The following is a 10,914-nucleotide window of genomic DNA, read 5'->3' as shown; positions in this document are numbered from 1 at the left end:
ATAGGTATATGGAGTGTGTTGGATCTTCACCAAATAGGAAATGCAATGATAGTTCTTGAATGTAGTCCTTAATTATATTAAAGAATATATAATTCTACTCAAATGTCAAAATTATGCACCAGTATTTTTAAAAATAACTCACAATTTACTTGATAATCCATAATACTTTCGGTCCCACGTTAATTGTTCAAACTCCGTCCTAGATGAACCAGTTGGTGAGGGATGTGATGGGTCATATTCTTTTTTCTTTTCTTTTAATATTAAAAGGTTATTAAAATAAATATAAAAAATACGAAAAAAAGCTAAACTGACGAAATAATCGTTTTAACTTTTTCACTAACCATAGATTCCAATTTTAGTTTAGTCAAGTTTAAAAAAAGATACATATAACATACACAAAACAGCCTAAAATGTTTTTATTGTGATTACACATTTGGAGGATGGCATAATCAAACAAAATCAATTTCACATCAGTATTTTCAAGCGGTAGATTTTTATGTGTAAACGGTGGTAGAAATTTAAACAAAAATTAAGCAAAGCATGCATGAAAACGGTAAATAATAATAATAATAATAACAATAATAATAAAAATAAATACGTTACTACAAGTATATCTCTGACATAGTCCAAGGTTGTTTACGTAATTGAGTCCGAAGAAAAAGAATATCCAAGAACCCCTTGACAAGTGGGTTATGCCCGTGAAGTGAATTTAATAAGGTCAGCAATCGGCAAACTCTTTAGACTTTAGAGAGAGAGAGAGAATCATAAGAGGTTTTAGACCGAGAAACCGCGTGATAAAGCCAAGGATCTATCTTTGTTCATCATCACACTCAAAATTACCTAACAAATTCAAGGTTTGCTATGCCCTTTCTTTCATCTTCCTTAATTTCAATTTCATCACCAACATTTCCTGCCATTCTTCATCAAAAACTTACATTGAGCATAAGGGCTTAATCAATTTTCTCCCTAGATTCTTTATAAATTCCTCTTCAAGATTTCCCTAAAATTTCACATAGAACAAGTGAGTATCTTTCCGTTTCATGTTCGATAAAAGTTTTATCATTTCATGGTGTTTATTTCTTATTCTTCTCTCGTATATTTATAAAAGAATGCCACATTGTTGCTGTATATAACGAATGTACATTCTTCATTCCAAGAAAAGAGTTCCACTTTCATTTTGTAACTTGAAAATTATTATTATGGGTTTGAACTCTGTCAAATGTATGTCGATTTTACATTTGGAACGTACCAGTTTTTCCATAAAGAAATAAAAATCTCAAGGTTTGTGCTATGTCAGTTTTCCATAAAGAAATTTAACATTTTTATCTTGTGGGTAGAGTTTATATCTGTAATTTTGCTCTTAATTTTGAGAAAAAGATTCAAATCAGACCATGGAAATTCATAAATAATCTGAAAATTGAAAGCTTTAGGGCTGTAAGTTGTATCTTTTTTAAATCTTCTTTAGAATTTACTACACCTGCTGACTTTTCACAGGCCCTTTTTCTTTAACTGTACTTTGGTTGTAATTCGATGGTAATTTTTAGCAGCATATTGTCATTTCTTCCTATTACAACATCTTACTTTTACTTTATTTTTTCTTATCAATGCATTGTACATTGAAAAAGCTACAATTGCTTGCTTATTAAGACATGATACTTTAAACAATTTATCCAATTATATAAGTGAAAATTGCTTTGTATTTGGGTATATTTTTCAAATTATAATGTTGCCATGTAAAGAAATGAAAGTACGTTGCTATTTGTTGCATTTGATACAAATGATATATGTAATTATAAACTCAAACTGTGGATTATGATTCTGTAATGAGATTAGTAGATGGGAAAGTTGAATAGATGAAAAATTAAAGATAGTTGGCTTCTTTATCGTGGGAATCTTCTTTCTATCTTTGCTTTTTTCCTTCCCATCTTACTCACTTTTTATCTTTACACCACTTTAAATCTTTTTTCCTTGGTTACTAAGCTATCAAGATAAAGTTGTATGCTTTTATTGTTCATGATCATCACCCATTATCATATATTCATATTATGAATACGAAGTATAATCAACACAATTTAAAATTTTCAGATTGAATTAGATGTCATTTCGTAGCATAGTTCGCGATATAAGAGATGGGATTGGGAGCTTATCTAGACGTGGTTTTGAAAGAAGTAAATCACAAAGTTTTGTTCATGAATTGGATAACCACTCGGGTATTGTGATCAATAGCCATTGGGAGGGTTTACCACCCGAATTACTTCGTGATGTGATTAAGCGGTTGGAAGCAAGCGAGTGTACATGGCCTGCTCGCAAGCATGTGGTTGCCTGTGCGGCGGTTTGTAGGTCGTGGAGGGAAATGTGCAAAGAAATTGTTAGCTCCCCTGAGTCCTCAGGGAAACTTACATTTCCAATCTCTCTAAAGCAGGTAGATTCACAAAACCTCGTTTGTTATGCAAGACAAGACATGACATGACAGAACAGATCGTACTGCATTTGACATTCGTTGGACTCTGTAACAGAACATAATGTACTGCATTTAATATTCATTGGACTCTGTTCCGTAACATAATAGGTTGTACTGCATTTGACATTCATTGGACTCTAGGACTGACGTATGACGTCAGTGGGACAAATATTGCAATTTTTTGTCCCACCTCACTCTCGATCTCTTGTTTGTACAAAAGAGATGAATCCCCTCAAGAGAGATGGAGTGGTCTCTCTATGACTGTCTTTGATGACGAGGATGAGGAGGGCATTCACGTCTTTTGCACTGACAAAAGATCTAGAGTGGTCACTGTCACATCTTGTACCACCTTTTTAGGTGGGGCAAAAAACTGCAATTTTTGTTTAATTAATTTTAGTTATGGTCCCGCTCCAATGGACACCAAAAGCAGTACAATTTGTTATATCTTGTCTAGTCATGCGTAACAAACATGTCCTAATTATTACATATTTTTCTGTAACTTTTTTTTTTGCACATGTTTGAATTATTTCTGATGTTTTGTAACACAATTAAACTATATTATAGCCGGGGCCTCGGGATACCACGATTCAATGCTTCATCAAGAGAGATAAATCTAATTCGACGTATTATCTTTATCTTTGCCTAAGCAGTGGTAAGTCTTCACTCTTTATTATAATTACACATTTCTTAATATTTTCGTGTATAATTATGTTATTTTCAGTTTTCTTGAAGCTTGTTGACTTGCAATATGGATTTGAAACCTCGGTCCCAAAAAACTTTCAATATAAGCGTTTTCTATGATTAAAAATATCCTTCAATAACAACAAAGTTGAGATAATCGTGTTGTGCACAATGAATATTAACTTTTTATAATGATTACATAAAAATTTTGTTACATTTGCAGCATTGGTGGTAGAGAACGGGAAATTTCTTTTTTCAGCAAAACGAAGTAGGAAAAGTACATGCACAGAGTACATCATTTCACTGAATGCTGATAACATATCGAGGTCAAACCGTGGATACATTGGAAAAGTGAGGTACACTACACTCCTGTTTTCTTTTTTTTCTCCCATTAAATGCTCTTTAAAAAATATAAAAGAAAATAACGACACACTTTGGGAAATGGAATGAAAAAGTAAACGAGGTTAAATTTGTAAAAACATAGGGACTTAATTGACGATTCCTCATTTTCTGTACTTTCGCTATTATATTAATTAAGTCCCCATTAAGTCCATCAAGTAAATAAACAATGTCTTAATTTTGGATATGATTCCTTTTTCTTATAAAATTTTCTTAATTTTCAGATCAAACTTTCTTGGTACAAAGTTCATAATTTATGACTCCCAACCGCCACATAACACCGCCAACGTGGTCCCACCGGGTCGTTTAGGATCAAGCCGCCGTTTTTCTAGAAGGGTTTCACCAAAGGTTCCTTCCGGAAGCTTCAACATAGCTCAAATTGTATATGAGCTAAACGTATTGGGGACACGGGGTCCACGTAGGATGAACTGCATAATGCACTCAATCCCCATGTCCGCCATGGAACCTGGCGGCACCACCCTCGACCATCACCCTAACCTGGCGGCACATTCCTTCAAAGACTCATTCAGAAGCATCTCGTTTTCCAAATCAATCGATAGTTTAAGCGAATTCAGTAGCTCCCGATTTTCCGACTTCATGGGCACAAATGAGTTACAAAATGGAGAACAGATGAAGAACATGCCTTTGATTCTAAAGAACAAACAGCCAAGGTGGCATGAACAGTTGCAATGTTGGTGTCTAAATTTTAAAGGAAGGGTAACGGTTGCTTCCGTGAAGAACTTCCAGCTCATCGCTGCCACCACCACCACTGCCGCTCCTCCGGTGGTGGTGGATGAGGCAACACCGCCACAAACTGCCCAAGCTCAGTCACAATCATCACATGATAAGGTGATTTTGCAATTTGGTAAAGTTGGAAAGGACATATTTACTATGGATTATCGGTATCCTTTATCTGCCTTTCAAGCTTTCGCCATATGCTTGAGCAGCTTTGATACTAAATTGGCTTGTGAATAATGGAATAATTTGACTTTTCTTGTTGTTATTGAGGGTTAATGCAAAGTGTTTTCATTGATTTGCTTATTATAACACCCTATTTTCATTTCTTCCTACTACAATATTGTACTTTGAAAAATCTTTTTAAATTATAGCAGTTTCATCCAAATCCGAAACAAGTTATGCTCCTATAAATTGAGAGCATAATATCTTGTATTTAAAAAATATTTTTTTGACTTTTTCAAAGTACAATGACTTAATGCAGAAATAAATGGAAGAGTTGAAAGTAAAGTGGTATAATACATAAATAAATGGAAGTACGTTGCTATATCTTGTATTTAATAAAAAAATTGCTCAAATGATATAGGAAGAGCTGCTTCTTGTATTTGCAATTAATCAAGAACAGCTTGGTACCTTGATTTGTAATTGTATTTTGATCGTTTAATATGTACTATATTGAAAATATGATATTATACAGTTGTTCAAGTACATAACTCATCTATACCAATAAAGAATGATTTTAAAAAAAACATATCGTACAACCATTTCGAATTTTAAGACAAGATAAACGTGTGCAACGATAGAACAATGAGAATGACTTTTCCAACAATCGTACTTGGCTTTTTTCTGCAAGCAATCCATTGCTTTTGTAAAAAGTTAAGATAAACCATTATTAAAAAAAAAAACGTTGATAACAAAAAACCAGAAATGATGGTGGAATGGAAAAGGGGAGACGATAGAATTACTTACCTTAAAGTGATGGTGATGACAGATTGAGAGATGTGAGCACTTTGTATGAAACCTTGTGTTAATGGAAGTGCATGTGTATGGTTTTTGCATCTTCAGATTAACATCTTGAAGCTGCATGTCTTTCATGGAGGCATCATATAGATATAGATACAGGAGTATATCTGTGTGCCTCTTCGGTGGCTCTTCCCCATGCCCAACCAATAAAAGCTTCATCATGGAAAAGTTGAATATATATATATATATATATATATATATATATATATATATATATATATAATAATAATAATAATAATAATAATAATAATAAAGAGAGAGAAAGAGAGAGAGAGTGAGTTGGGTGGGGTACGCACCTTTCACTTTCTTTTGAAGTACTTATCTTGAGTGGGTGGATTGCAATACTATCACACTACAGACATTCTGTCCTTTTCAATGGCCGGCAAAGACCCAACTCCCACCATCCGGGTTTTCTGTGGGTTTTCTTCAAGACCAACCATCTCTCAACACCAGGTTTTAACTCAACTCTACACTGCCATGAAGTTTAGTAGTTTACCAATACCTTGGACGAAGATAACACACAAACTCTTTTAACTTGTTTAATGTTTCAATCTAACATGACATATTGTGAAATTTGATAGAAAAGAATTATGGAAGAGTTAGGTTATTTTCATTCATCAGGAAATAAAAATTACAATTGTGTATATAATAAGCTAAAGATAATGAGTAATTTGAAAAAGAGATGAACACATATCTAAACAATATGACTATGAAGATAAGTGAGATAAAGAGATATCTAAACAATATGAATATGAAAATAAGTACTCCAATACTCATTTTTAAGTTGGACTGTGCAGATTGCAAACACCCAACTTGCCACGTAAGTAATGAAATTGTTTTGCTCCAAGAGCCTTGGTAAAGATAAGGAAGAAATGTAAAGAACGAGAGTTGTTGAAACTAGCATATTGGAAGATCAATCGGCCAAAATAACAATGAGCGGCTACGATATTATAAGTTTCTTCTTCTTGACCGAACCTGTAACCTTCATTAGTAGATTCATTTTCTGTGGTTTCCCTGATCAAACTAGAGGTTACCAAAGAACCATGCATAGCACTAAATAGAGAGCCCCCGAATACACCACCACTGCCTCTCAGGTCCCCGACTGATTCTACCATAGAGGCCAACGATAGACAACAACTCCACCCCCCCCCCCCCCCCCAGCCAGTTGTTTTTCTATCTTTATCGCAACGACCTTGATCTCACCACTTGTAACTTGTTCTCGAACAAAGTAGCAGTCCATTTCAACATGCTTAATACGTTCATGATAGACTGGGTTAGCTGCAATATGTCGAGCAACATTATTATCACACAGCAAAGTGGTGGCACCACCATGCTTTGCACCAAGATCACATGAAAGCCAACGTAGCCATAGAATCTCACAAATAGTGTTCACCATAGCTTTATACTCAGCTTCAACTGACGACCTAGCTACTACACTCTGCTTCTTTGTTCTCCATGAGACAGGAGAACCTCCCATATCAATGAAATAACCCCTACATGATCTTCTAGTTGAATGACAACTAAGCCAAATTGCATCACAATAGACAATAAGAGTCAGGTCTCCCTCTGATGATAGAAATAACCCTTGTCTTGCAGTGGTCTTCAAATATCGAAGAACTCTAAAAGTTGCATCCATGTGGGACCGTCTAGGCTTTGCTTATATACCAATTCAGTTGGTTAACACTAAAAGCAATATCAGGGCTGGTAACCGTGAGATAGAGTAAACAACCAACCAATCTTCTATATTTTGATTCGTCAACTTCTGGTGTATCATCTTCTTTCATCAGTCGAAGATTTTGTTCCATGGGGAAGTCACTAGGCCGACAATCTTGAATATGGCAATCTTAAAGAATGTCTAAAGTGTATTTTCTTTGGTTGATCACAAAACCCTTTGAAGACCTAGCAACTTCAATTCCCAAGAAATACTTGAGTGGGCCCAAATCTTTTATGTTGAACTAATTTTGCAAGTTAATATTCACTTGATCAATTTAATGAGCATCATTTCCCCATAAGAAGGACACCATCGACATAGATGAGGGCAATGACATGTAACATTCCATTTTTGAAAACGAACATAGAATGATCAGCCTTTGATTGTTGGAAATTATCGCTAATAAGGGCCTTGGTAAATTTTGATACCAATTCCTTAAGGCTTGTTTTAAACCATAAATGGACTTTTGTAACTTACAAACATGGTCTTCTTCCTTTTTCGAAAATCCTTGTGGCACTTTCATGTAGACTTCTTCTAAGTCACCATGTAAAAATGCGTTGTTAACATCAAGCTAGTAAACTTCCCACTGTTTGTTCGCTGCAATGGCTAAGACACATCTTATGGTAACAAGTTTTTCCACTGGAGCAAAGGTCTCTTGAAAATCAATGCCTTCGATCTGGGTATATCCTTTGGCTACAAGACGAGCTTTAAATCTTTCTATCTCTCCATTGGGTTTATATTTAATCTTATAAACCCACTTTGAATCTATACCATTCTTCCCTTTTGGAAGATGTGTTAAGACCCAAGTGTTCTTTTCTTCCAAGGCCTCGATTTCCTTCTTCATTGCTTCTCTCCATACTTTGGTAGTCAGAAAAGCATGGTGTAATTTGGATAACTTCTCATAGCTCACATATTGCGAGATGGGAAAAGGTCTCAAAGTCTTTCTAGAAGCCACAATGCACATGTTTCTTCGCTGTAAGATCGAGGGAAGGAGGTAGATTAGTAACAAAACCATCAAACTATTTTGACATGGTTCTATGGAGGGTACTTTGACGTAAACCCTCGTTATGGTGACGATCAACTGGTGGTTCGTTTCTTGGTGGAGTTTCTCCAGTTTCGCTCCTATCATCCGATGTTACTTCTCATTGAGAGCGATTGTTGTTGGTCTAAATGTTATTCTCCCTTGGTTCTTTGCTAGTTTGAACCTGTGGAACAAAATTTTCAACAAAAAACTTTTGCACCAGTCATGGCATCAACAAAAAGTTTTATCGTTAGTATTTGCATTATTATTGTAATTTTCTCCAAAAGGGAAAATGTTTTCAACAAAGGTTACATCACGCGAGTTATACATTCTATGATTCTTCGAATCATAACTTGTACCCCTTTTTCCATTAGGATATCCAAGAAATACACATGCTCTCCCTCTTTCTTGGAACTTATTTTCCTTATCAACATTGTCATGAGCGTAAGCTAAGCATCCAAAAACTCGAAATTGACTGTAAGTGGGTTCTTTTCCTAACAATATTTCATGAGGAGTTTTGTTATTTAAAACCGGTGTCAGTAGTTTGTTTATTACATATGTTGTCGTGGAAACACACTCGCCCTAAAACTCGATTGGAAGAGAAACTTGGAACCGGAGAGCTCTAGCCATTTCAAGAAAATGTCGATGTTTTCTCTTGACAACTCCGTTCTGTTGTGGCGTGTACGGGCAAAATATTTCAAGCAAGATTCCATGCTTCATATAAAAGTCTAACATGTGTTGAGATCTAAACTCAGATCCATTATCAGTTCACCCGTTTTCCAAATTGGGTTTCCACCATCTTATAAAACATAACTAAAAAATATGCTGCTTCATATTTAGTTTTTATAAGATATACCCAAACACCACGACTAAAATCATCAACGATAGACAATAAATAATGTGCACCATGAATAGAAGCATGTCTATAACAACCCCAAATATCAACATGAATTAAGTCAAACCAACTAAAAGTTTTAGCAAAGCTTATGGGAAAAGGTAATCTACTTTGTTTTGTACGAATACATGAATAAAAAAAATGACTACTAGTGTTTATATTTTCTAAATGTTGGATCTTCTTAAGGACTCCATCATAAGTATGTCCTAATCTCTTATGCCATATTTCAGTTTTAGTCCATACTGCTATGACCACTTCGTTTTGTTTGAATGGTTCAAGGTAGTATATACCATCCCTTTCTCTACCCATCCTAATCAGGTTCTTCGAAGGTAAGTCTTGTACAAAACATTTGTCTGGAAAGCTAAAGAGCAATTTAGATCTCATGTAATAATCTTACTGACCGACAATAAGTTGTATTTAAAATTTGACACACTTAAAACATCCTTGAGACTAAAACCTTTAGACAAATGTATATCACCAACCCTTTTAACATCCAATGTCTCACCATTGGGGATAGTCGCTGCTGTATAATCACTTTTGGTTTTAACATTTTCTAATCAATTTTCCCGATGTGTAACACGATCACTAGTCCCATAATCTATAATCCAAGAATTATTAGCTTTAGTGATTTTACCCGTCATGTTGGCGGTGAGAGAAGCCCTTTTGTTGTTTTTTGTCACTTGATTAGCCCACAACAATCTGAGAAGGACTTCATATTCATCTTTTGTTATCCCCAGTGCAACACTGCTATCGGCTATTGCAGTGGCAGCCTTTGATGGTGTTTTTTGCTTGTTGCCTTGGGGTTTGGCCTGTTTTGGGTTCCATCACTCTGGATAGCCAATAATTTCAAAGCAAACATCCATGGTGTGACCAGATTTCTGGCAATTCGTGCACCAAAGATCTTTATTCTTTTTCTTGGTTGAGTTTTGCGAGATCTCTTTTCTTTGGGGTTTAGGACCAACTTTTCCAGAAGTTTGGAAGGCTGCTGCTTTGCCAGCAGAATGTCGATTCATCCCAACAAGTCTTTGTTGTCTATCTTGGCTAACTAGATGGTAGGCAATGCCAAGAGCTGGTAAAAGAGTAGAACTCAATATTTGTGTCTTGACAACCCTATATTCATCGTTCAATCCCATTAGAAAGTCGTACAACCTTTATTTTTATCGAATCATCATGAACTCCTTGTCGACGTCACACTTGCAGCCTCTACAAACACAAGAGGGTGTAAGACTTAAAGATTGTATTTCATCCCATACACTCCTAAGTTTTGTGTAGTATGCAAATATGTACATATCTCCTTGTTGTATGGTGGTGACGGTTCTTCTCAGTTCGAATGCTCTGGGGGCATTTTCTTTTCCAAAACATTCTTCAAGATCCACCCAAATGTCACATGTAATGGTTGCATACTTGACACTGCTCTTGATCTCTTTCTCCATTGAACTCACCAGCCATCCTAGAACTATTGTGTTGCATCTCCTCCTATTCATCAGCTCATCATAATCTTCTTTTGGCATCGACATTGTGCCATCAACGAAACCCATCTTGTTTTTGAAAAACAATGCATTTGTCATCTAGTTTTGCCAATTACTGTAATTTCCATCATGGAGTAAGTTTTCTCCAACTGAATTTTGGCCTAGATGATCAACAGTAGTGAGGAAGAAGGGAGACATGATATCAATGGGTGTCTTTGTTGAAGACGCATCAACAGAGCGTGTCATGGATTAGGTAATTTCGGCCATGTGAAATTTGATAGAAAAGAATTATGGAAGTGTTACGCTATTTTCATTCATCAGAAAAGAAAAACAATTACAATTGTTTATATAATAAGCTAAAAATAACGACTAATTTGAAAAAGAGATAAACACATATCTAAACAATATAAATATGAAGATAAGTGAGATAAACACATATCTAAACAACATGAATATGAAGATAAGTACTTCCACACATATCATGTTTTCAAGATCTAAATCTTGAATCCATAACCTCTC

The 10,914-nt window shown here is 35.3% G+C and overlaps 2 protein-coding genes and 1 long non-coding RNA gene across 4 annotated transcripts; 1 reads left to right on the top strand and 2 right to left on the bottom strand.

Moving 5' to 3' along the window:
• The first annotated feature begins 698 nt into the window (after window positions 1-698).
• LOC145094604 (tubby-like F-box protein 8) lies at window positions 699-4,908 on the top strand. Of its 2 annotated transcripts, none has more exons than XM_079032793.1 (5): window positions 699-1,021; window positions 2,086-2,422; window positions 3,026-3,113; window positions 3,366-3,498; window positions 3,766-4,908. In XM_079032793.1, the coding sequence occupies exons 2-5, from the start codon at window positions 2,096-2,098 to the stop codon at window positions 4,514-4,516; spliced, it is 1,299 nt and encodes a 432-aa protein (XP_078888919.1). In that variant the 5' UTR covers window positions 699-1,021; window positions 2,086-2,095; the 3' UTR covers window positions 4,517-4,908. The 2 variants fall into 2 exon arrangements, with proteins under 2 accessions (XP_078888919.1, XP_078888884.1); XM_079032758.1 differs by having other exon boundaries at window positions 700-854.
• A 34-nt stretch (window positions 4,909-4,942) lies between these two features.
• LOC145094796 (uncharacterized) lies at window positions 4,943-5,516 on the bottom strand. Its single transcript, XR_013703590.1, has 2 exons — window positions 5,246-5,516; window positions 4,943-5,122 (listed from the first exon to the last, which is right to left on the bottom strand). It is a non-coding gene; the product is annotated as an uncharacterized LOC145094796 (long non-coding RNA).
• Window positions 5,517-10,083: 4,567 nt separating this feature from the next.
• LOC145051188 (uncharacterized) lies at window positions 10,084-10,494 on the bottom strand. The gene has a single exon (XM_078999308.1). The coding sequence runs from the start codon at window positions 10,492-10,494 to the stop codon at window positions 10,084-10,086; it is 411 nt and encodes a 136-aa protein (XP_078855434.1).
• Between the last annotated feature and the right edge of the window lie 420 nt (window positions 10,495-10,914).

Source organism: Lactuca serriola, chromosome 1 (assembly GCF_051521515.1).
Source record: "Lactuca serriola cultivar US96UC23 chromosome 1, Lser_US96UC23_V15, whole genome shotgun sequence".
NCBI lineage: Eukaryota > Viridiplantae > Streptophyta > Magnoliopsida > Asterales > Asteraceae > Lactuca > Lactuca serriola.
This window is presented reverse-complemented; position numbering and strand designations above follow the sequence as displayed.

Coding starts and splice junctions, on each gene's coding strand:
- LOC145094604 (XM_079032793.1), top strand. CDS start 2,096: ATGTCATTTCGTAGCATAGTTCGCGATATAAGAGATGGGATTGGGAGC. Junction 2,423..3,025: donor TTCCAATCTCTCTAAAGCAG/GTAGATTCACAA, acceptor ACTATATTATAG/CCGGGGCCTCGGGATACCAC. Junction 3,499..3,765: donor GGATACATTGGAAAAGTGAG/GTACACTACACT, acceptor CTTAATTTTCAG/ATCAAACTTTCTTGGTACAA.
- LOC145051188 (XM_078999308.1), bottom strand. CDS start 10,494: ATGACAAATGCATTGTTTTTCAAAAACAAGATGGGTTTCGTTGATGGC.